Raw genomic sequence first — 23,279 nt, forward strand, 5'->3', positions numbered from 1 at the left:
CCATGCTATTATATTTGGATCCGCCTTTTTTTCGTTCCAATTAAAATCAACATCTATGATATTTATATGATAACTGCTTTGTTCTCTATGTTTGATACACTCCACCTTAATTTTCTTTTACTTAGAAAGATGGCTAGAGATTATATTCTTCCCATTATGTGCAGTATGGTACCTAACCATTTTTAGCGGAAAATACTCTAAAAATATCATACCATTTCAATTTGGATTTTTTTTTCATATTTGGCATAAATTTAAGTGGTCAGGCCCTTCTCCGGACACTGCACAAGCGGGAGCTACGTGTACCGGACTTTTTATATTTGGCACAAATTTCTTTGGAGCAAAATTTTCTGGACCTCCCAGCATATGGTTGCTTAGGTGGAATATGTGATTGCCGGCGATACACAAAGGTGCCCCTGAACACTGATAAAATTTAATGATCTGCATTGATAAATTTTGATTGGTAAAGCTGTAAGTTTAGGTGGAATACATGATTGGGGGCGATACGCTGAACGATGTGGCGGCAGATGGGCTATGCTCTTGTAGTGATTGCAGGGATGGCGTAGGACGAAGTTTGCAACGATGGTGGGAGTTAGTGCTGGGAAAGGGAAGTGGTGTTGGTTGGTTATTGTCCGTCATTTTGTGTATTGTCTGTCATTTTTGTTTGAGTAGCTGACATCCTTCTCTCTATTATCTCTCTATTGTTTCTGTCTATGCTCAGTAAAGAAGAAATGTCCCAAGAAGGACCAATGCGGGTTATTACATGATTTGGATGTATGGTTAATCAATACACACAAATTTGTTAGTTTGTCCCGCTCATGGACACTATTTTATTGATCATTGACTTATGGATTTTTGCTGCATGTAGGTGCAATGTTTTTGAAAATAAAGGTTTCAAGAATGGTTCACTTTTAACTGGCGATAATGCTCTCGAGTCATATCCTGATGTGAGATTGCTATCTTTTATATTTAACTTCTGTTTCTTTACGATTGCCCTCTCACCCCTTTTGCATTTGGATGTGAAAGCTTTGTGGGTTGTTCATTTCAGTTCTGCGACTAATTCTCTTATGGATCTTAAGAGAACTCGAGGGATATTGTTTCAGTTCTGCTGCAAAGGAACAAAAGTAGTATGGTAGTATAAATAAATAAGGTTGTATTGTTTTCATTTTTATCCGTTTGATAATTATGATAGAATTATTGCATGAAGCTATGTGTGCATACAATATGTAACCAAATGTGAATTATAATAGATTCAAGCCTTGCTTCTTCACTGCTTGGAAGCAAGTCTTCATCTTCTTAAGGGATTATCCGCTACAGTGCCTAGGAAATTCATAGGACATTTTAATGGTCTGTTAACTAAAGCGATGGTCATCCACAAAAAATATTTGAAGTTGATACTAGCCATAATAAGTGCATAACAAGCCTACATGTTGTCTACATTTTTGCAGATCTCGCTATCCTTGTTTAACTCAATGGAATCAGATAATTTAATCGTGTTCCCTAACAAGTCCTTGTAGATGTGCACCTCCCCCCTCTGACCATCTCCTCAGGGTCTCTCTCTAATCCTAGAGCCAGGCAACAAGAATGGTTGGTTTTAAGAACAACATGTATCTATTTATTCATTATTGATTTATTGTTTTCGGGGAATTGTTTTGCCCCTAATCATATCATTGTTACTCTGCCTACATTAGATTATGAGTATGAAAATGATGAATTTTATGTAAATGCTAATGGTTGACTACCACATTACAATGCTAGGCCTGCCTGAGTTTTGAGGACCCTTCTACTTTCCATTCCACAAGAAAAATAACACACAAATTTATCGCACAGTAGATACAGTAGTGCACAGTAGATACAATAGATACTGTTCCAACGAGTGCGTGTCCCTGGGCGTGGCGAAATCCTACCCACGGCACTGCTTCCATGTATCACCGAATATGGCTATTACTAAACGGTTCGGCGCGCAACGCGTATCGCTGCCGCTGCTACTTCCTATGGATCCGCGCGCCGTGGGCCACTGGTTGCAGCCTTAAAATCCAAATAAACAACACCCGGTTTGCTATACAGGAATATACAGTCACATCGTATCTGCCTCCCCTGACGCTCCTACCTAGTAGTACCTACACCTACGACGCAGTAGTACACACCACACTTCCTCTTCCCAGCTTTCATAATTTGAAACACACCCGATTAGATCTGGCTGGGCTTCTTCTTCCCTGAGATTTTGTGCCGTGAGACTGCCGAGATCTTGGCCTGGAAATGAAACTTTCTTTCTGGCCATTTAAGACCATTATTGAAAAAAATTGAAGAACTTTATTTTGAGTGGATTATTTTTTTAAATAACCGTGGTAACAACCATATGCATGAAAAATATTTCAATGTCAACTGAAACTTTTTTTGAAAAAGTACAACCCCGCTTTAAAGATATACCCCACTCAATGAACTTTAATCTCGCATACCCGGTGCGTTCGTGTACAAACATGAAGAACTTTACATAATTCACTGGGCGACTGCACAAGGATAGATTCCTGCATGACAAACTTGAATATAATATGCCCGGTGCTTTCGTGATCAAACACGAAGGACTTTACTGAAAGGACCGTGCGATTGCACAAAAATAGGCCCCCACTTAATGCGCTTTAATTCAGCATACCCGGTGCATTCCTGTACAAGCATGAAGAACTTTACGTAATTCACTGGGCGATTGCACAAGGATAGATCCCCGCATGATAAACTTTAATATAGCATGCCCGGTGCTTTCGTGTTCAAACACGAAGGACTTTACTGAAAGCGCCGGACACAAAGATAGACCCCACTTAAATAAACTTTAATCTAGCATACCCGGTGCGTTTGTGTACCTACATGAAGGACTTTACATAATTCATTGGGCGATTATACAAGGATAGATCCCTGCATGACAAATTTTAATATAGCATGCCCGGTACTTTTGTGTTCAAACACGAAGGACTTTACTGAAAGCCCACTTAAATGAACTTTAATCTAGCATACCCGGTGCATTTGTGTACAAGCATGAAGGATTTTGCGGACTATTTTTTGAAGAGCTCGCCATTAAAAAATCAACTAAGTAAATTAATGTATATTTACATAATATGTTAATACAAAAACTATGAATAATTTAGCTTCAAAAATTCTTCAGCCACACTTTTGTTGGCTCAGAAATTCTTCAGCAACACTTTTGTTTCCCTATCTCGGAATGTTTGTTCGCAACTTAACTGAACTTTTTAGCACCAGAGTTTTATACCAAGACAGTAATTCATTTAATACTAGTGAAGAAAATCTGCACATTTAAGGAATCTAATCGAGTTCACTCACTTCACTCATCCTGCGAGCTTGTGCATGCATGGGCAGCTATTAGATCAGTACTACTAATCGGTAAGGACAAAAGTGGTACTGGGAGCAGGGCCCTGGGAGGATGCATGTGCACCTGTAGACCACAGTCGAATCTATAGGGCTGGCCCCGCAGCCGGTCCAATCAGGTGGAATACATCTCCACGTACGCACTATCGAAATTCGCTGGTAGTTGTAATACCATGCAAAGCTGACAGCTTGTGGGCCTCATTGATTTGACTTCCTGGTGGATGTGTGGGTCAGATACGCCTAACTAGTTAGGAAAAATCCGCGTCCCATGTATCACATTTTGTATTCTACTTTTTTTACTCAAATGATGCACAATCCAAGCAGATTTACCTTAATTGTGTTTAATTTGTTTAATTGCAGATTTACGTATTTATTTAGTCTTGGCCATGTATAATTTTGTGCACGATGTTGGGAATGGTACTTATTGACAACTTCCAGCAACTTTGTTTACTATGTACAATGCCGATTACATGGCATGAATGTTGATTCTCATAACACGATTTTTGGTGCACTTCTCACCTATACACCGAGAATGAAATTGGAGACAACATTCATGAGAATTGCATAATCTAATTTACGAATTACTAAGATAATTGCTTGTGTCTTCACTCTTTACACTATGCATAGAATGATAAATTATAGCATTTCTTGGACATTTGAATCATAAGTTGATTGGCCCAGGAGCTTTGCCGGTGTATCGAGGACAAAGTCGGATTGCCGAAGCTCTCCGGGGCCAAAGCCCAAAGGGTTGGCTGATATCCGGAGATAGTTTCATTTCAAGTGTATGTGGGTTGTTTTTCTTTCCGCGACATTATGGTTGCCCGCCAGGTGTAGTCGCGTTGTCTTTGTAACCGCGGCATGGCCGCCCGACTCTATGTAATGTCTATTTCTTCTTCTAATACATTAGCATGCAAACCTTCTAATACATCTTCTAATAAAAAAAGTTGATTTATGGTATTTGGATTACTATCAGAATGTCTTTTCTATGCATGTGATTTCTCACATATGGTTATAATATTTGTGAAGACGTGCATTGCACGTGCACTTGGAAGCGGGCCCGTGGCCCGTGCCGGACGGCGCCGACGCCGACCCGAGCCACCTCGTCCGCGTATTCTTGAAGCTGTGGCTGGCCGATTTACATGAAATTAATTCCCTCAGTTCTGGTGGCAAATATAATACACATAATCCATATTGTTATGCACTAGAGTGTATGTGTGAAATAGATGGATTATGATCCCGTACTCAATAAGATAAATATGTGTGTGTTAGAGAGAGAGGGAGAGGGGGATAGAGAGTGAGGAAGAGGGAGGGAGAGTGTGTGTATGAGGATTTGATGGTAAAAAAGGTCTTCAATGTCGTAATATTGAACTCTCACGGGCGTTCTTCTAGTAACTGATAGTGTCTCATGTGATGTGATTCGGTGGTCAATGCCAAATTACCTTCCATGTATAGCAAGAGTATGAATCTGGACATAACCACCCGAATCAATCTGTAATTCCCTGTAATGGCGCCTAGTGGCGTACATCCCATATATGTATGCGACCCTAAAGACCATGGCTTCACCCTATTCTTTTCCAAAGGATAAGGCGACGAAACAAGCAATGGCCTCGTCTCGCAGCTTGGCTCTGGCGCTCCTCTTCAGCCTCCTCTCACTCTCTTGCTATGCATCCGTCCCTTCCTTAGCTTCCTCCGACGGCTTCCTCCGATGCCTCTCGGCGGCCATACCCAAGCAGCTGTTATACACGCAGACCTCGCCTTCGTTCACCTCGGTCCTGGTGTCCTCCATCCGGAACCCCAAGTTCTCCACGCCTAGCACGGTGAAGCCGCTGTGCATCGTCACGCCGACCAACTCCTCCCACGTCCAGGCCGCCGTGGTCTGCGGCCGTCGGAACGACGTGCGCCTCCGCGTGCGCAGCGGCGGGCACGACTACGAGGGCCTCTCGTACCGGTCCGCACGACCCGAGGTGTTCGCGGTGGTCGACCTGGCCAACCTCCGCTCCGTGCGCGTTGACCAGAAGGCGGCCACCGCGTGGGTGGACTCCGGCGCGACGCTCGGGGAGCTGTACTACGCCATCTCGAAGGCGAGCAAGCTGCTAGCTTTCCCGGCCGGCCTGTGCCCGACGATCGGCGTGGGCGGGCATTTCAGCGGCGGCGGGTTTGGCATGCTGCTGCGCAAGTACGGCGTCGCCATCGACAACGTCCTGGACGCCACGCTTGTTGACGCCAAAGGGAGGCTCCTGGACAAGCAGGCCATGGGGACGGACGTGTTCTGGGCCATCCGCGGCGGCGGCGGCGAGAGCTTCGGCATCGTGCTCTCGTGGAAGGTGAAGCTCGTTCCCGTCCCGCCGACAGTGACAATGTTCAGCGTCACAAAGTCTGTCGACGAGGGCGCCGTAGACATCCTCACCAGATGGCAAGCGGTCGCCCCAGCTCTCCCCGAAGATCTTTTCATCAGGGTGCTCGCGCAGAAACAGGTGGCCAACTTCCAGGCCATGTACCTGGGGACACCCGGGATGCTGCTGCCGCTGATGCGCAGCCGCTTCCCGGAGCTCGGCCTGAACCGGACGCACTGCAAGGAGATGACGTGGATCCAGTCGGTGCCGTACATCTACCTGGGCAGCGCCGCCACCGTGGAGGACATCCTGAACCGGACCACCGCCACGAGGTCCTTCAGCAAGGCCACGTCCGACTACGTCCGTCAGGCCATTCCCAAAGACGTCTGGGTGAAGATCTTCGCCTGGCTCGCCAAGCCGGACGCCGGGCTCATGATCATGGACCCTTACGGCGGGAAGATCGGCAGCCTCCCGGAGTCGGCGACGCCGTTCCCGCACCGTGGCGGGGTGCTGTACAACATCCAGTACATGAATTTCTGGTCGGCCGCCACGGACGGATCGGCGCAGACGAGGTGGCTCAGAGAGTTTTTCGCGTTCGTGGGGCCGTACGTGAGCAACAACCCCAGAGAGGCGTATGTGAACTACAGGGACCTTGACCTGGGCCAGAATGTGGTTGTGGGGAACGTCACCAGCTACCAGGCCGGTAAGGTATGGGGCGAGAAGTACTTCAAGGGTAACTTTCGGAGGCTCGCGGTGGCCAAGGGCAAGGTGGATCCCGACGACTACTTTAGGAACGAGCAGACCATCCCACCACTAGTGGCGACGAAGTAACGATGAATATGCCATGCGATCAAGCTATATGTGTGAAGGAGTGGGTTTCTCTTAGGAGTATTTTGGTGGCTGGTAGCTATTCTAGTTGTTCCATACTTTGGCACGGAAAGTTTCAACAAAAGTTTCGATGCTATTCAAATTTGGCTCAAATTGCTCCCACCAGACTAATTTGACCGAGATGCAAATATTTGGTACCTGTTCACATGAGCAAAATTTACAACCGTTGACCAATAGGCGAAACTCTATTGATCATAGCCTTACTATTTTTTTTGACAGAGTAATTACTTCAATAGCTCTAAAAATTTCCATCTCTTTAGCATTAGGCTCTTTAGGGATAAGTGTAATCTGAGCAAAATTCAGCCTATAAATATCCAATGTACCAAAATGTAATAACATCTTGAAATTGTTGATAAAATAAGAAAGACAACCCATCACGCAGAGGTGCCCCACTAGCGTAGGAGCTCATGATAGCATTTTTAATTTCTTCTTCGGAAAAGTGTTTATCCAAATTATCATTCTCTTCAATTGTAAGTCAGTAACTAGTTCCTCTCTGGACCAAAAATGGTCACTCAAATGAATTAGGCTTTGTTTCATATCCAAACCACATGAAGTTCAGCAATAAAATCAAATTTATCCACATCATAAGTTGTATCATAAACTACCACAAGATGCCAGTAGAAGCCATCCAACCTATTCTTAATAGTAATTATCAAGAAGTCCCCAATAATCTCAAAAACATCCTCATTTAGCCCTACAAGGATGCGCCTAGAAGTGTTGATAGTAGGAAGTAAGTGCCAAGAGAAACAAAAATTCAAATCAATACTTTTTAGGATGGACTCGGAAATACTTTCCCCTCTTAGTTTCTTGGAAACCAACAAAATCATGTTTACTTTTGTTAATTAAATCTGACAGCCACCGTACTTTTCCATCTTGGCTCATACCACGAATGTTCTAGAAACTACCTATCATGATATCCTACATGGATGAGATAGACTACAAGGTCTAGCTTTAAGGACATTAGCTACATACCAGGCAGTGCCCCTGGTTCATAGCGAGTACAAATGCCAGTAGGGGGAGTACCAACTCCACTGCCTGAACACAAAACATCATTGAAAATAACTTGAAGGATATTTAAGGATTTTGAGTAGAAAAATCAAAACATTGTTGAGTTTCTAAGTTAACCATATTCTCAATAATATCTTTTTAAAGCCATCGCCATCAATAATGATGTCAATAGTAGAAGCGTGATTATCTAAAATAGAGCATGGTAGATTAATGGAAGACTTACGTCTGAACATCAAAGGAACCTCTTTACTTAATTTTACAAGCAATGACTTTTCCATTGTGTTTTTCCTCCCATGATTGATGGTATTTGTATTTTGGAAAAGAACAACCCACTTATTATGAGTAGTTGAAGTTTCGGGATTCTTGATCACCAGAGCAGTGAGGCCTAAGCCATCTCTTCTACAAGGAGATTTATCTTAGAAAGTGTTGTTATCTAATCCCGTGAGACTGCTTTTTTCAGAGGGAGATTTATATCGAAAAGTGTTCTTACTGTCCATGAAACTATAAGTGAGGTTCATTCCACTGGCAGACCTGGGGTTATCCTCAAAGTTGATTATGAGAAAGCCTATGACAGTGTCAATCAAGATTTACTTATGGAAATGCTTGCCTCTAGAGGTTTTATAAAAAAAATAGATTGGCCAGATTCTCTCTATTCCACTGGGGGTAAAGATTTGAAACGGGGAGCCTTTATCTCCTATTTTGTTTAATTTAATTGCAAATGTTTTCTCTCGTATGCTCTCTAAAAGTGTCCATTATGGTATTATTTGTTGGATTCTTCCTGTTATTATACCTAGAGGTGTCATTAACCTCCAATATGCCGAGGACACCATACTTTTCTTGGATTGTGATCCTAGCCATGGTAGATATGTGAAATGGTTGTTATCCTATCTTCATCAACTTTCGGGCATGAAAGTCAATTATACGAAATGTTACTTTATCAATATCAATGTGGATATTGATGCTTCTAATCTTTTATCTCATATTTTTTTGTTGCAAGATTATTTCCTTTCCTCTCAAGTATTTGAGAGTTCCTTTGCATTATCTCAAGCTTAGGAGGGAGGATACCCAACCGAGTATCGATAAGATTATTAAGAGAATTTGTGGTTTGAGAGGTAGATACTTAGTTATGAGGCCAAACTTGTGTTGCTTAGGACCTATATTGCTAGTATCCCACTTTATTTGATACTACATGTGAGTTTTCCAAGTATAAACTACAGCAAATAAACTGGGACATTGTATCAGTTTTAGATTTTTCCAATATACTTTTTGCATATTGCGTGGTGCAATTGCTACTGTAGTGGCTGGTGGCGGTGCCGCCAATTTTAAAATCACTAGTCAACTAAAGCGGCAGAGCCACGGGAAGAGTTATTTCTATTGCAAGGAGAGTTTTTTGGTTCTAGAATAATATGCATGGTGAGGGATAGGCAAATCACAACATCCATAAGTCATATAAAGTGCGCTTCATAATGTTTTGAAAGTTGTGAAGTTGTGAAGGTCTTTGCACCAGTGGTTCAATGGGTCATCTAGTACATACAACCCACACTCCCTAGGATCCCAAGCTAGCCTCTTGCTAAAATTAATCCTAGAAGCTTCCCCGTGCCGTCGACATTTAGTGCTTGGCATATACTACTCTGCATATACCCTACCCACAATACCAGGGAACACTGTCGTGCACTTACCTTTGTCCATTTGAAGATACACATCCAATGCATCTGAGGACTGCCATATGCAATCATCCGAAGTGTCATAGTCACCTTATGGACATGGCAAAAACCGATCAGTCCACCGGCATTTACTATTGTTGGAAGAAAGTTCCATTGACTTCCATGTCGTCGGCAATTCAATGGAACATTCATTCCGTTATGTAGAAGCATCGCTGAAACATGTAGGAACGGAAGATAAAACTCGACAAAAAGTAGTACGCATGACCATTTCGTGGCCTTCGATTCTATTTCAGTGATTTGTCATAAGACCATCCCGCGATCCCACACGCTTCCTCTCGTTCCAATTGTCGCTATCCATTCAGCAACCACCAACACAACCTCATTTTCTTCCACATCCATAATTTCACTCTACGACACGAATCTCGAATCTGATGACGGGTCATCAAAAAATAGCTCTACCAATGGACCTATCTACAGAAAATGTGAATTATATGTTGTACATACCAATCTATGAGATGCTAAACTAAATTCCCAAGAAAAAGTGGGGAAACTTTACCTTCACGCAAGTCATTGAACACCTTGAGGGCACGCAACTAAAGGGGTAGCACAGTCAGATGGCGCAAAATAGACGTGGGGTTGCGGCGAACCATGGGAGGTCCGAGAAAGGCTAACCAGAGGCGGCCGGGGCCAAATCACGAAAGTCTAGACGGTCGAGGTGGCACCAAACCGCTGCGATGCGAGGATGTGGGTGATGAAAAAAGTGAGTGTGCATCCTAAAATGTTTGTGGCGTTCAGCTTTTGGTGGATGGACGGTGTGTTGTATCAAATCGTCCAACCGCCAAATTTGGAGGCTCATATGCTCGATTTGGAGCGGCCTCAAAAAATTATTTCGATCGAGCGTGCGACGATGATTCCCTTAGAGCTTTTTTACTAATTCCACTATAATAACGGTTGAACGGACCTGGATGTCGCCTAGAAGGGGGGAATAGAAACTAATATGGTTTTGGCTTGAATAAATACGGAGTAAAACTAGCATTTAATTTGTGACGTACCAAACCTAAATAAGCTCTTGTTAAAAAAACCAAAATAAGCTAGGCTCAACTAAGTGTACCAAAAACCTATGCTAAACAAGATAAATAACTATGTGATAGCAAGATATATAACTTGAAGCACGATGACTATCACAAAGTAAGTGCATAAGTAAAGGGCTCGTTAAGAGATAACTGAGGCACGCGGAGATGATGATGTACCCCGAAGTTCACAGCCTTGCGGATACTAATCTCCGTTGGAGCAGTGTGGAGGCACAATGCTCCCCAAACGCCACAATGGCTCACCATATTCTCCTCACGCCCTCCCACAATGCAATGTGTCGTGACTCCACTAAGGGATCTTTTAGGGTGGTCAGCGAACCCATACAATTGGAGGCCCTTGAGGGCGGTCACCAAACCCGTACAAATTGCTTGGGGAAAGCTCCACAACTTAATTGGAGGCTCCTGAAGTCTGTCTGAAGCTTTATACCACAATAATTGAGCTTTGCGGCAATACCAATGATGACCCACAACTACAGGGGATCTATCGTAGTCCTTCCGATAAGTAAGAGTGTCAAACCCAACGAGGAGCAAAAGGAAATGACAAGCGGTTTTCAACAAGGTATTTTCTGCAGGCACTGAAATTCTCGGTGACAGATAGTTTTGTGATAAAATAATTCATAATGGGTAACAAGTAACAAGTGTAACAAAGGTGCATCAAGGTGGCCCAATCATTTTTATAGCAAAGGACAAGCCTGTACGAACTCTTATATAAAGCAAAGAGCTCCCGAGGACACATGGGAATTACAGTCAAGTTAGTTTTCATCATGCTCATATGATTAACGTTCGCTACTTTGATAATTTGATATGTGGGTGGGCCGGTGCTTGGGTGTTGTCCTTATTTGGACAAGCCTCCCACTTATGATTAACCCCTCTCGCAAGCATCCGCAACTATGAAAGAAGAATTAAGATAAATCTAACCATAGGAGGAAACATGTGGATCCAACTCAGCTCCTTATGAAGCAACACATAAACTAGGGTTTAAGCTTCTGTCACTTTAGCAACCCATCATCTACTTATTACTACCCAATGCCTTCCCCTAGGCCCAAATCAGGGTGAAGTGTCATGTATTCGATGTTCACATAACACCACTAGAGGAAAGGCAACATACATCTCATAAAAATATCGAACGAATACCAAATTCACTTGATTACTTATAACAAGACTTCTCCAATGTCCCCAGGAACAAAAGTAACTACTCACAAAGCATGTTCATGTTCAAGATCAGAGGGGTATCAAATATCATGAAGGATCTGAACATATGATCTTTCACCAAATAAACCAACTAGCATCAACTACAAGGAGTAATAAACACTAATAGCAACCCACAGGTATCAATCTGAGGTTCCGAGGCAAAGATTGCATACAAGAGATGAACTAGGGGTTGAGAGGAGATGGTGCTGGTGAAGATGTTGATGAAGATTTACCCTCCCTCGATGAGAGGATCGTTGGTGATGACGATGGCTTTGATTTCCGCCTCCTGGAGGGAAGTTTCCCCGGCAAAATCGCTCTACTAGAGCCCTAGATCGCTCCTGCCCAGGTTCCGCCTCGAGACGACGGCACTTTGTACCGAAAGCTCTCTCTATATTTTTTCCAAGTCAAAAGCCTCCATATAGCAGAAGATGGGCACCGGAGACCTGCCAGGGGGCCCACAAGACCTGGGGGGTAGGGCGCGCCCCCCGGATTGTGGCCACCTGGTGGGTCCCCTGTGGTAGTTTCTTCGCTCAATAATTTTTAAATATTCCAAAATAATTCTCCGCAAATTTTCAGGACTTTTGGAGTTGTGCAGAATAGGTCTCTCAAATTTGCTCCTTTCTGGTCCAGAATTCTAGTTGTCGGCATTCTCCCTCTTCATGTAGATCTTGTAAAATAAGAGAGAAAAAACATAAGTATTGCACCATAATGTGACATAACAGTCCATAATGCAATAAATATTGATATAAAAACATGATGCAAAATGGACGTACCAACTCCCCCAAGCTTAGACCTTGCTTGTCCTCAAGCGAAAGTCGAGATCAATGATCATGTACCCATGTTTGGAGACAGAGGTGTCGATAAAATAAAATACGAACATGAGGGCATCATGAAAATCTTTAGAACAACAATATATTGTCATATAACTTCTTATGCTAAAGTGATAATCCGTTCACAAGGTAAAGTATGAATCAAAAAACTTTATTGAAAACCAACAAACTTATGATCTCGGTCATTGAAGCAATTGCAATTTATCATAACATCAGAAAGAGTCAATATAAGAGCTTGTATAGCAAATCCACATACTCAATTATCTTTTAGTGTTTCATAATTGCTAAAACTCATGCGATACTTATGAAATCAAAGCCAATCGTACATAGAGAAAGATAGGCTTATAACTTTGCCTCCCAACCTTTTACCTCAAGGTTAATGTCAACATTAATAATTTATGATCACCTACATCCGAGTGGATATATGTGTCTAGATCTTTCCCTAACACATGATGCTTGCCAAAAGAAAAAAGGCAGAATATAAGGAATGGTGTGGATCACCATGACTCTTGCATAAGGGTAAGTACTAAAAAGTAAAAGATAGGCCATTTGCAGAGGGAAGTAGAGGTTGTGATGCGCTTTTTGGTTGGATGCATGAACTCTTAATGCAACGGAACGTCACTTTATTTTGCTGCTTGTGATAGAAAACTTTATTATGAAGTCCGTCGCTTCTATTTCTTTCCTATCACAAGTTCGTATAAAGTTTATTTTCCTCACACTAATAGATCATACAAATTTAAACAGAAATTTTTATTGCTTGCACCAATGACAACTTACTTGAAGGATCTTACACAACCATAGGTAGGTATAGTGGACTCTCATGGCAAAACTAGGTTGAGGGTATTTGGATGCATAACTAGTAGCTCTACTTGGTGCGGGATTTTTGGCTAGTAAGAGGTGGAAGCAAGCTTCACATGTTAGAGGATCCATGACAATATAGCTTCTATTCGGAAATAAGAAAACATAACTCATTATGTTGTCTTCCTTGTCCAACATCGACTTCTTAGCACATAATATGTTAATGAGTGCTCACAATCATAAAATATGTCCAAGATAATATATTTATATGTGAACCTCTCTTTCTTTATTACTTCCTTTTATTGCAAGAATGACCAGAACTATGTTTGTCAACCCACAACAAGTTTCAATCCTCATACTTCTTATATGTTAAGTCATCACTCTCCATAAGATTATTATATAATATTTTTATTCATTTATTTTCTTTTTTCCAAGATCAAAGCAAGAAAGCGAAGCCCTTACTCAAAAATACTCTTTATTATAACTCTCAAACTCAATTACATAGATAGATCATGAAGCAAAATTAAAAGACTAGATCAACTAAAACTTTTATTCTATTAGATCAAGATATAACCAAAACGATCGAAATAATACAAACAATAAAGGTAAAGATGTGATGGTGATACGATACCAAGGCACCTCCCCCAAGCTTGGCACAAGCCAAGGGGAGTGCCCATACCCGTGTACTCAAGTCTCCTTCTTTAGAGGTGGTGGTGGTGAGGTTGATGATGTAGGAAGTTTGTCCTCCGTCTTCCAAGGCATAGGTTCACCATCATTAAAAGATGAACGAGTCTTCGGGATCCTCAAATCTGTAGCCAAACTCATCCTCTTAAATCTGTATTCATACTCACAGTTTTGGTTTTGCATGTCATAGATCTGGGCTTGGAGATGCTCAATTTTCTCATGAATCTTGAAGATGGCATCCCCGATGTCCTTGGCGTCCAGTTTGTGGTCACGGGTAAATTCTGTGATCATGGAGTGATTGGCGTTAAGTCTGCTTTCCACCATCCCTTGGCACTTGAATACTTGCTGCTCCATTGCTTTGAGCCTGGTATGCATGCTTCCGGTCTTCCTTAGCCCTTGAACATCCTGGATGTGCAGCACCCCCTCACGCATCTCAATGGTTTAAGGGTGTTGTAGCACCTCCGCAAGGTAGGGGTTGATGACCTTCTCTAAGAACTTGTCCTTCGGGGCGCTTGGGGATGTCAGGTCTGTCAAAAAGATAGCTCGAAACAAGAATAGAGGATATTGACGTGGTACGGTGGTCAAAACCTTTGGGAGATTATATAATGAAATTTTCCCGACTATAATAAGTATTCTGCAAGAAAACAGAGTCCAAAGGGCACACGAGGTGGCCACAAGCCTGGGAGGCACGCCCAAGGGGGTAGGGCGTGCCCCATGGCTTGTCGCCTCCTCATGCACTATTCAGACTACTTTTTAATTTTATAATTTTTTAAATATTCAAAAACAGAGTAAAATTACCTTTAGAAGATTTTTGGAGTTAGTTTACTTACCGTATCACATACCTACTCCTTTTTAGGGTTCTGGCGTGTTCTGGTAGGTTTTCCTTATGTACTCCTCCGATGTTACGGTATTAATAATATTGGTTTCAACATTTATGGGAGTACCAGATGGAAGATCTAGATGATGACTAGAGGGGGCGGGGCGTGAATAGGGGTCTTAAAACTTTTACGGATTTGGCTTTATCCTAATGCAGAATAAACTAAACTGATACTTTTCAAGCACAAATCCAAAATATGCTAAGCTCAACTAAGTGCACCAACAACCTATGCTGAACAAGATATGCACTTTAAGGAAACTAGCAAGCACAAACTATATCACAAGATATGGAAATGTAGGAACATTAAGCAATTCAACTAGCACAAGATATATCAATGTGAGCAAGTATGAATTGCAAAAAGTAAAGGGTGTGGGTATTAGATAACCACAAGTGAGCCCGGGACGAGGCTTTATCCTGAAGTTCACACTCGTGAGAGTGCTAATCTATGTTAGATCGGTGCCGAAGCCAAAGCTCCGGGGCGTCACTAAGTGACTCGCCGCATTCTCCCTTTTGAGTCACCCCCAACGGATGAGCCTTGGTTCACTCGGGGTTGGCCTTGAAGGGGACCACCATACCATTACAATCTTCTCTGGAGCACACAACAACCACGGAAGCTTCTAGAGGAATTTGACCACCTAGACCACTTCACACCCTTCCCGGAGCACACCACAAAAGGAAGCTTCCGGAGGAACCTTGGTCACCTAGGCCTCATCACCATCGTCATCACCATCGATCCTCTCGTCGGGAGGGGGTCAATCTCCATCAACATCTTCACCAGCACCATCTCCTCTCAAACCCTAGTTCATCTCTTATATACAATCTTTGTCCCAAAACCTCAGATTGGTACCTATGGGTTGCTAGTAGTGTTGATTACTCCTTGTAGTTGATGTTAGTTGGTTTATTCGGTGGAAGATTATATGTTCAGATCCTATATGCATATTAATACCCCTTTGATTATGAACATGAATATGATTTGTGAGTAGTTACGTTTGTTCCTGAGGACATGGGAGAAGTCTTGCTATAAGTAGTCATGTGAATTTGGTATTCGTTCGATATTTTGATGAGATGTATGTTGTCTCTCCTCTAGTGGTGTTATGTGAACGTCGACTACATGACACTTCACCATTATTTGGGCCTAGAGGAAGGCATTGGGAATTAATAAGTAGATGATGGGTTGCTAGAGTGACAGAAGCTTAAACCCTAGTTTATGCGTTGCTTCGTAAGGGGCTGATTTAGATCCACATGTTTCATGCTATGGTTAGGTTTACCTCAATACTTCTTTTGTAGTTGCGGATGCTTGTCCAAGAAAGGGTATTACCCAAGCACCGGTCCACCCGCATATCAAATTATCAAAGTAATGAATGTGAATCATATGAGCTGATGAACACTAGCTTGACGATAATTCCCATGTGTCCTCGGGAGCGCTTTTCTCTATATAAGAACTTGTCCAGGCTTTTCCTTTGCTACAAAAAGGATTGGGCCACTTTGCTACACTTTATTTACTTTCATTACTTGTTACCCGTTACGAATTATCTTATCACAAAACTATCAGTTACCTACAATTTCAGTGCTTGCAGAGAATACCTTACTGAAAACCGCTTGTCATTTCTTTCTGCTCCTCGTTGGGTTCGACACCTTACTTATCGAAAGGACTACGATAGATCCCCTACACTTGTGGGTCATCAAGACTCTTTTCTGGTGCCGTTGCCGGGGAGAGAAGCGCCTTTGGTAAGTGGAACTTGGTAAGGAAAAGTTTATATAGTGTGCTGAAATTTACTGTCACTTGTTATTATGGAACATAATCCTTTGAAGGGCTTGTTCGGGGTATCTTCACCCTGACCAGTAGAGCAAAGAGGTGCTCCTCAACCTACTGAACCTACTGAAAATTTGTACTTTGAAATTCCTTCAGGTATGATAGAGAAACTGCTAGCTAATCCCTTTATAGGTGATGGAACATTGCATCCCGATTTACACCTAATCTATGTGGATGAAGTTTGTGGATTATTTAAGCTTGCAGGTATGCCTGATGATGTTATCAAGAAGAAGACCTTCCCTTTATCTTTGAAGGGAGAGGCATTTACATGGTTTAGGCTATGTGATGATATGGGATCATTGAACTACAACCGATTGAAATTGTAATTTCATCAGAAGTTTTATCCTATGCATCTTGTTCATCGTGATCGTAATTATATATATAATTTTTGGCCTTGCGAAGGAGAAAGCATCGCTCAAGCTTGGGGGAGGCTTAAGTCAATGTTATATTCATGCCCCAATCATGAGCTCTCAAGAGAAATGATTATTCAAAAATTTTATGCTCGGCTTTCTCTCAACAATCGCTCCATGCTCGATACTTCTTGTACTGGTTCTTTTATGATGAAGACTATTGAATTCAGATGGGATTTATTGGAAAGAATTAAACGCAACTCTGAAGATTGGGATCTCGACGAAGGTAAGGAGTCAGGTGTGACACCTAAGTTTGATTGTGTTAAATCTTTTATGGATACCGATGCTTTTCGTGAATTTAGCACTAAATATGGACTTGACTCTGAGATAGTAGCTTCTTTCTGTGAATCATTTGCTACACATGTTAACCTCCCTAAGGAGAAGTGGTTTAAATATAATCCTCCACTGAAGTAAAGGTAGTTGCACCTATTAAAGTTGAAGAAAAGACTATCACTTATAATGATCCTATGTTCCTACTACCTATATTGAGAAACCCCCTTTCCCTGTTAGGATAAAGGATCATGCTAAAGCTTCAATTGTGGTTCATAAGAGTAATACTAAAACACCTACACCACATGAGAAAATTAAAGTTGAACCTAGTATTGCTATGGTTAAAGATCTCTTGGCTGATAATATTGATGGGCATGTTATTTACTTCTGTGATGAAGCTGCTAGAATTGCTACACTTGATGCTAAGAATAAACATAGACCTATTGTAGGCATGCCTGTTATTTCTGTTAAAATAGGAGATCATTGTTATCATTGCTTATGTGATATGGGTGCTAGTGCTACCGCAATACCTCATTCTTTATACAAAGAAATTATGCATGATATTGCACCCACTGAGATAGAAGAAATTGATGATACAATTAAGCTTGCCAATAGAGATACTATTTCACCAGTTGGGATTGTTAGAGATGTTGAAGTATCTTGTGAGAAAGTTAAATATCCTGTTGATTTTCTTGTTCTTGGTTCCCCACAAGATGACTTTTGTCCCATCATATTTGGTAGACCTTTCTTGAATACTGTTAATGCTAAGATAGACTGCAAAAAGGATGTTGTTACTATTGGTTTGGGGGATATGTCTCATGAGTTTAATTTTGCTAAATTTCATAGACAACCCCATGATGAAGAATTGCCTAGTAAAGATGAAATTATTAGTCTTGCTTCTATTGTCGTGCCTCCTAATGATCCTTTAGAACAATATTTGCTACCATGAAAATGATATGTTTATGAATGAAATAAGGGAGATAGATGAAGTATTCTTTAAATAGGGACCTATTCTGAAACACAACTTGCCTGTTGAAATTCTAGGGGATCCTCCACCACCCAAGGGTGATCCCGTGTTTGAGCTTAAACCATTACCTGATACTCTTAAATATGCTTATCTTGATGAAAAGAAGATATATCATGTTATTATTAGGGCCAACCTTTCAGAGTAGGAAGAGGAGAAATTATTGAAAACATTGAAGAAGCACCGTGCTGCTATTGGATATACTCTTGATGATCTTAAGGGCATTAGTCCCACTTTATGCCAACACAAAATAAAATTGGAGAAAGACTCCAAACCAGTTATTGATCACCAATGACGGTTAAATCCTAAGATTAAAGAAGTGGTAAGAAGAGAAATACTAAAGCTTCTGGAGGCAGGTATAATTTATCCCGCTGCTGATAGTCAGTGGGTAAGTCATGTCCATTGTGTCCCTAAGAAGGGAGGTATTACTGTTGTTCCTAATGATAAAGATAAATTGATCCCACAAAGAATTGTTATAGGTTATAGGATGGTAATTGATTTCCACAAATTAAATAAAGCTACTAAAAAGGATCATTACCGTTTACCTTTTATTGATCAAATGCTAGAAAAATTATCCAAACATACACATTTTTGCTTTCTAGATGGTTACTCTGGTTTCTCTCAAATACCTGTGTCAGCAGAGGATTAAGAAAAGACCACTTTTACTTGCCCTTTCAGTACTTTTGCTTATAGATGTATGCCTTTTGGTTTGTGTAATGCACCTGCTACGTTTCAAAGATGCATGATGGCTATATTCTCTGAATTTTGTGAAAAGATTGTTGAGGTTTTCATGGATGATTTCTCTGTTTATGGATCTTCTTTTGATGATTGCTTGAGAAACCTTGATCGAGTTTTCCAGAGATGCGAAGATACTAGTCTTGTCTTGAATTGGGAAAAGTGCCACTTTATGGTTAATGAAGGAGTTGTCTTGGGGCATAAAATTTCTGAAAGAGGTATTGAAGTTGATAAAGCTAAAGTTCATGCTATTGAAAAGATGCCATGTCCCAAGGAAATTAAAGGTATAAGAAGTTTCCTTGGTCATGCCGGTTTTTATAGGAGGTTCCTTAAGGACTTCTCTAAAATTTCTAGGCCTTTGACTAATCTCTTACAAAAGCATATTCCTTTTGTCTTCGATGATGATTGTGTAGAAGCATTTGAAATACTTAAGAAATCTTTGATTTCTGCACCTATTGTTCAGCCACCTAATTGGAATTTACCTTTTGAAATTATGTGTGATGCTAGTGATTATGCCGTAGGTGCTGTTCTAGGACAAAGAGTTGATAAGAAACTAAATGTTATTCAGTATGCTAGTAAAACTCTAGACAGTGCCCAGAGAAATTATGCTACTACTGAAAAAGAATTTTTTAGCAGTTGTATTTGCTTGTGATAATTTCAGACCTTATATTGTTGATTCTAAAGTAACTGTTCACACTGATCATGCTCCTATTGAATATCTTATGGATAATAAAGATGCTAAATCTAGACTTATTAGATGGGTTCTCCTACTACAAGAATTTGATTTGCATATTATTGATAGAAAGGGAGCTGAGAACCCCATTGTAGATAACTTGTCTAGGTTAGAGAATGTTCTTGATGACCCACTACCTATTGATGATAGCTTTCCTGATGAACAATTTGTCGGTGTTCTGGGAACGGGGGTCCCCAGACTTGCCTACCTACGGCCTGCTGCGTGGCTCAACCAGTGGCCCAGTACGACCCGTCTTCATCAACCAACACTAAAGACCCTCGCGAGGGGCCAAGCCTCGCAGAGCGGACGACACGAGGCCTCCTCAGGAGTGGCCTCACCAGGCAGGCTCGTAAGGAGGCGGAAAGATCAAGGCAAGGGGTACCTCGCGAGGTTCCCATGATGCAAGCCATGACGATCAAGGCCAGGCCGGCGCCAGCCCATGCAGTGTCCTCGTTTCCTCTTTGGTGCAAGGGAGGCAAGCGCAGGCACAGAGTACCGAGGCATCATGCAAAGGTTTCCATATTGGTGCAACAAGACCAAGACCAGCAGAATGGCAGGGAGGTCACCGTGGAGCCCAAGACGGTGTCATCACCAACACCTTTGGCACGCGAAGCCCACCTTTAGTCAGGATAGCTTGTACTAGCTGTCCCCTTTCAAAATGGCCGTTGTTGGATCCCTTCCCGCTCAGTATTTGGGAAGAGGGCCAGGGTCTCTATAAATAGGGCTAGCAACCACCGTAGAAGGAGAACAAATCCTTTTGAAGCAGCACACCACACCAGCTCAAGAACACCTCTCCTCGCGAGGCTGTTCTTCCACTTTACTGTTCATTAGCCCAAGAGGCAATCCACCACCACACACATGAGTAGGGTATTACACCACAACGATGGCCCGAACCTGTATAAATCTTGTGTCTCTTGTGCTTTGAGTTCATCAATCTAGCTTAGGGATCACAGCGAGGCTGAGAGCGAGATTCGGTAGGAGGAGATCTTCGTGCGCACCCCAGTGTTCGAACCTTAAGGGTTTTGCCGGAACCCAATATCCGAAATTTGGCGCGCCAGGTAGGGGTGCGCTGGAATCTTCCTTCCGCCAATCTGGATTCCACTGCTTCGTCGCATCCATGTCCAGCGACCCGACGACCAATGTCGACTGCTGGGCGGCATGGCCAGCCCGTGCCACGCCGCCTACCCAAGGTGACCTCAACCCCGCGCCTCGGGCAGCTGGCGCACCACAGAACGCTGCGGGGTGAGGGCGGCGCAGTCTCGCACTGCCCGCCCTTACTCCGCGGCAGGTGCGGGTGTCGGTGTCAAAACCAGCGGATCTCGGGTAGGGGGTCCTGAACTGTGCGTCTAAGGCTAATGATAACAGGAGGCAGGAGACACGATGTTTTACCCAGGTTCGGGCCCTCTCGATGGAGGTAATACCCTACTTCCTGCTTGATTGATCCTGATAATATGAGTATTACAAGAGTTGATCTACCACGAGATCGTAGAGGCTAAACCCTAGGAGCTAGCCTATGATTATGAATGTTCTTTTCCTACAGATTAAACCCTCCGGTTTATATAGACACCGGAGGAGGCTAGGATTACACAGAGTCAGTTACGAAGAAGGAGATCAAACATCCTAATCACAAAGCTTGTCTTCCACGCAAAGGAGAGTCCCATCCGGACACGGGACAAAGTCTTGAGTCTTGTATCTTCATAGTCCAACAGTCCGGCCAAAGTATATAGTCCGGCTGTCCGGATACCCCCTAATCCAGGACTCCCTCAGTAGCCCCTGCACCAGGCTTCAATGACGCTGAGTCCGGCGCGCAGATTGTCTTCGGCATTGCAAGGTGGGTTCCATCTCCGAATACTCCAAGATAGATTAAGGATCGTCTCCGACTCTGCAAGATAATTTCCACACACCACCGTAGAAAGCACAACACTTAAACAAATCTAATCTGCTGACAATTTTTCACGGTGTGCCCTTACACCGCGGCCTGGCTTAATACGAACTGTTTTTTCTTAGCCTGCCATGACACGCACTGCAAGGCGGTTTTATTGGCACGCCTCGTCGAAGCAGAGATCGTGTCCCCCTTATTGCGGGATTCTCATCAATACGGGTGCGGGCAACCCCACTACGCCTGTTGGTATGACTCCGTGTTTTTAGGCAAGTCCCAAACGGTTACGCTGAGGATGCTTGATATTCACCCCCTTTATAGAGGGGCCGAGGCCTATCCCTCTTTCCTACCACGCTTGCGCCTTTCCGCATCTCGAGTTCCAACACCCGAAGCTCAAGCTTAGGCACTTCGGATCTCCAATCATGTCTGGATCGAACCTTAAAGGCCGGTGGATGGCCTCCTCTGTCATAGAGGAGGACATTGCGAAGCTCAGGGAGGCCAGATATCTGACCACCGATGGCAAGCACGGGCTTCCCGCTCAAGGGCAGGTCATCCCCACTCCTGAGCCCAACGAGAGTGTTGTATTTGTTTCTCACTTCCTCCGAGGCTTAGGCTTCACCCTCGATCCCTTCGTGAGAGGGCTCATGTTTTATTACGGGCTAGATTTTCATGATCTAGCTCCGGACTCCATCCTTCACATCTCGTCGTTTATCGTCGTGTGCGAAGCCTTCCTCCGCATCACCCCACACTTCGGCTTATGGCTCAAGACCTTCAATGTAAAGCCGAAGGTGATCGTGGGGCGGCACGTGGAGTGCGGAGGCGCTGCAATAAGCAGAAACGCCGATGCCCCATGGCTAAAGGGTTCCTTCCCGGAGGTGTCCGATCTATGGCAATGGAGGTGGTTCTACGTCACACCTCCCCGGGGAACAAAGTGGGCGGCTGCCCCCGTTTCGCCCGGGCCCTCCGCCTCAACTGGCATCGTGGGACAACGTGGGACTAGACTGGGGGCCTGCTAATGACGTACCAACATTGCAGAGCCGCATTCGGGAGCTTCTTGAGTGGGACATTAGTCTTGTCAGCATAATTCAGGTAATGCTAGTTCGATGGATCCTGTCGTGCAAATGTCGGCCTCTCTGGATGTGGGAGTTCAACCCAGAAGGTCGGCGAACTATTCAGCACTTCTTCGGCATGACGCTCCAAGGGATGTATAGGTTATTCTTTGGACCACAAATAAAGTGTCCGGACACCACCGAGGATGTGGGCCTACGCTGCAACTGCCCAGATACCCAAGAAACCCTGAAACCGAAGACTTTGTTTATATTTATCACAACATTATTTTGAAAACTGTCCGCGGCCAGGATTGGCTCAGCAAGGCGGAGAGGATTAGGTGTCCGGCCCCCCTTCCCGAAGGCTCGCCTAGTCCTGCAATAGCTAGGATGCTCAGACGTGTGCTAAGTCAAGTGCCCTCGGGGAAAGATGAAGGGAAGAATAGAGAAGCCAAGCTTCACACATTGCACATCCAAACCGGGGAATTACTATCTCCACGAAGGAGGATAGTCGGGGAGGGGAATATAAGATTGCCTCCCCCATGGGAAGAAGAGGGCCGCCTCCGAAGACCTGGAAGTGAAGGCGCGTAGACAAGGGAAGAAAACTTCACCAGGGGGCCCTGCCCCGGA

At 43.2% G+C, this 23,279-nt stretch overlaps 1 protein-coding gene across 1 annotated transcript; it reads left to right on the forward strand.

The window, feature by feature from the left end:
- The first annotated feature begins 4,957 nt into the window (after positions 1 to 4,957).
- LOC123160322 (berberine bridge enzyme-like Cyn d 4) lies at positions 4,958 to 6,669 on the forward strand. Its single transcript, XM_044578125.1, has one exon. The coding sequence runs from the start codon at positions 4,977 to 4,979 to the stop codon at positions 6,537 to 6,539; it is 1,563 nt and encodes a 520-aa protein (XP_044434060.1). The 5' UTR covers positions 4,958 to 4,976; the 3' UTR covers positions 6,540 to 6,669.
- The last annotated feature ends 16,610 nt before the right edge of the window (positions 6,670 to 23,279 follow it).

The sequence above is a fragment of the Triticum aestivum genome, chromosome 7B (assembly GCF_018294505.1).
Source record: "Triticum aestivum cultivar Chinese Spring chromosome 7B, IWGSC CS RefSeq v2.1, whole genome shotgun sequence".
Classification (NCBI taxonomy): Eukaryota; Viridiplantae; Streptophyta; class Magnoliopsida; order Poales; family Poaceae; genus Triticum; species Triticum aestivum.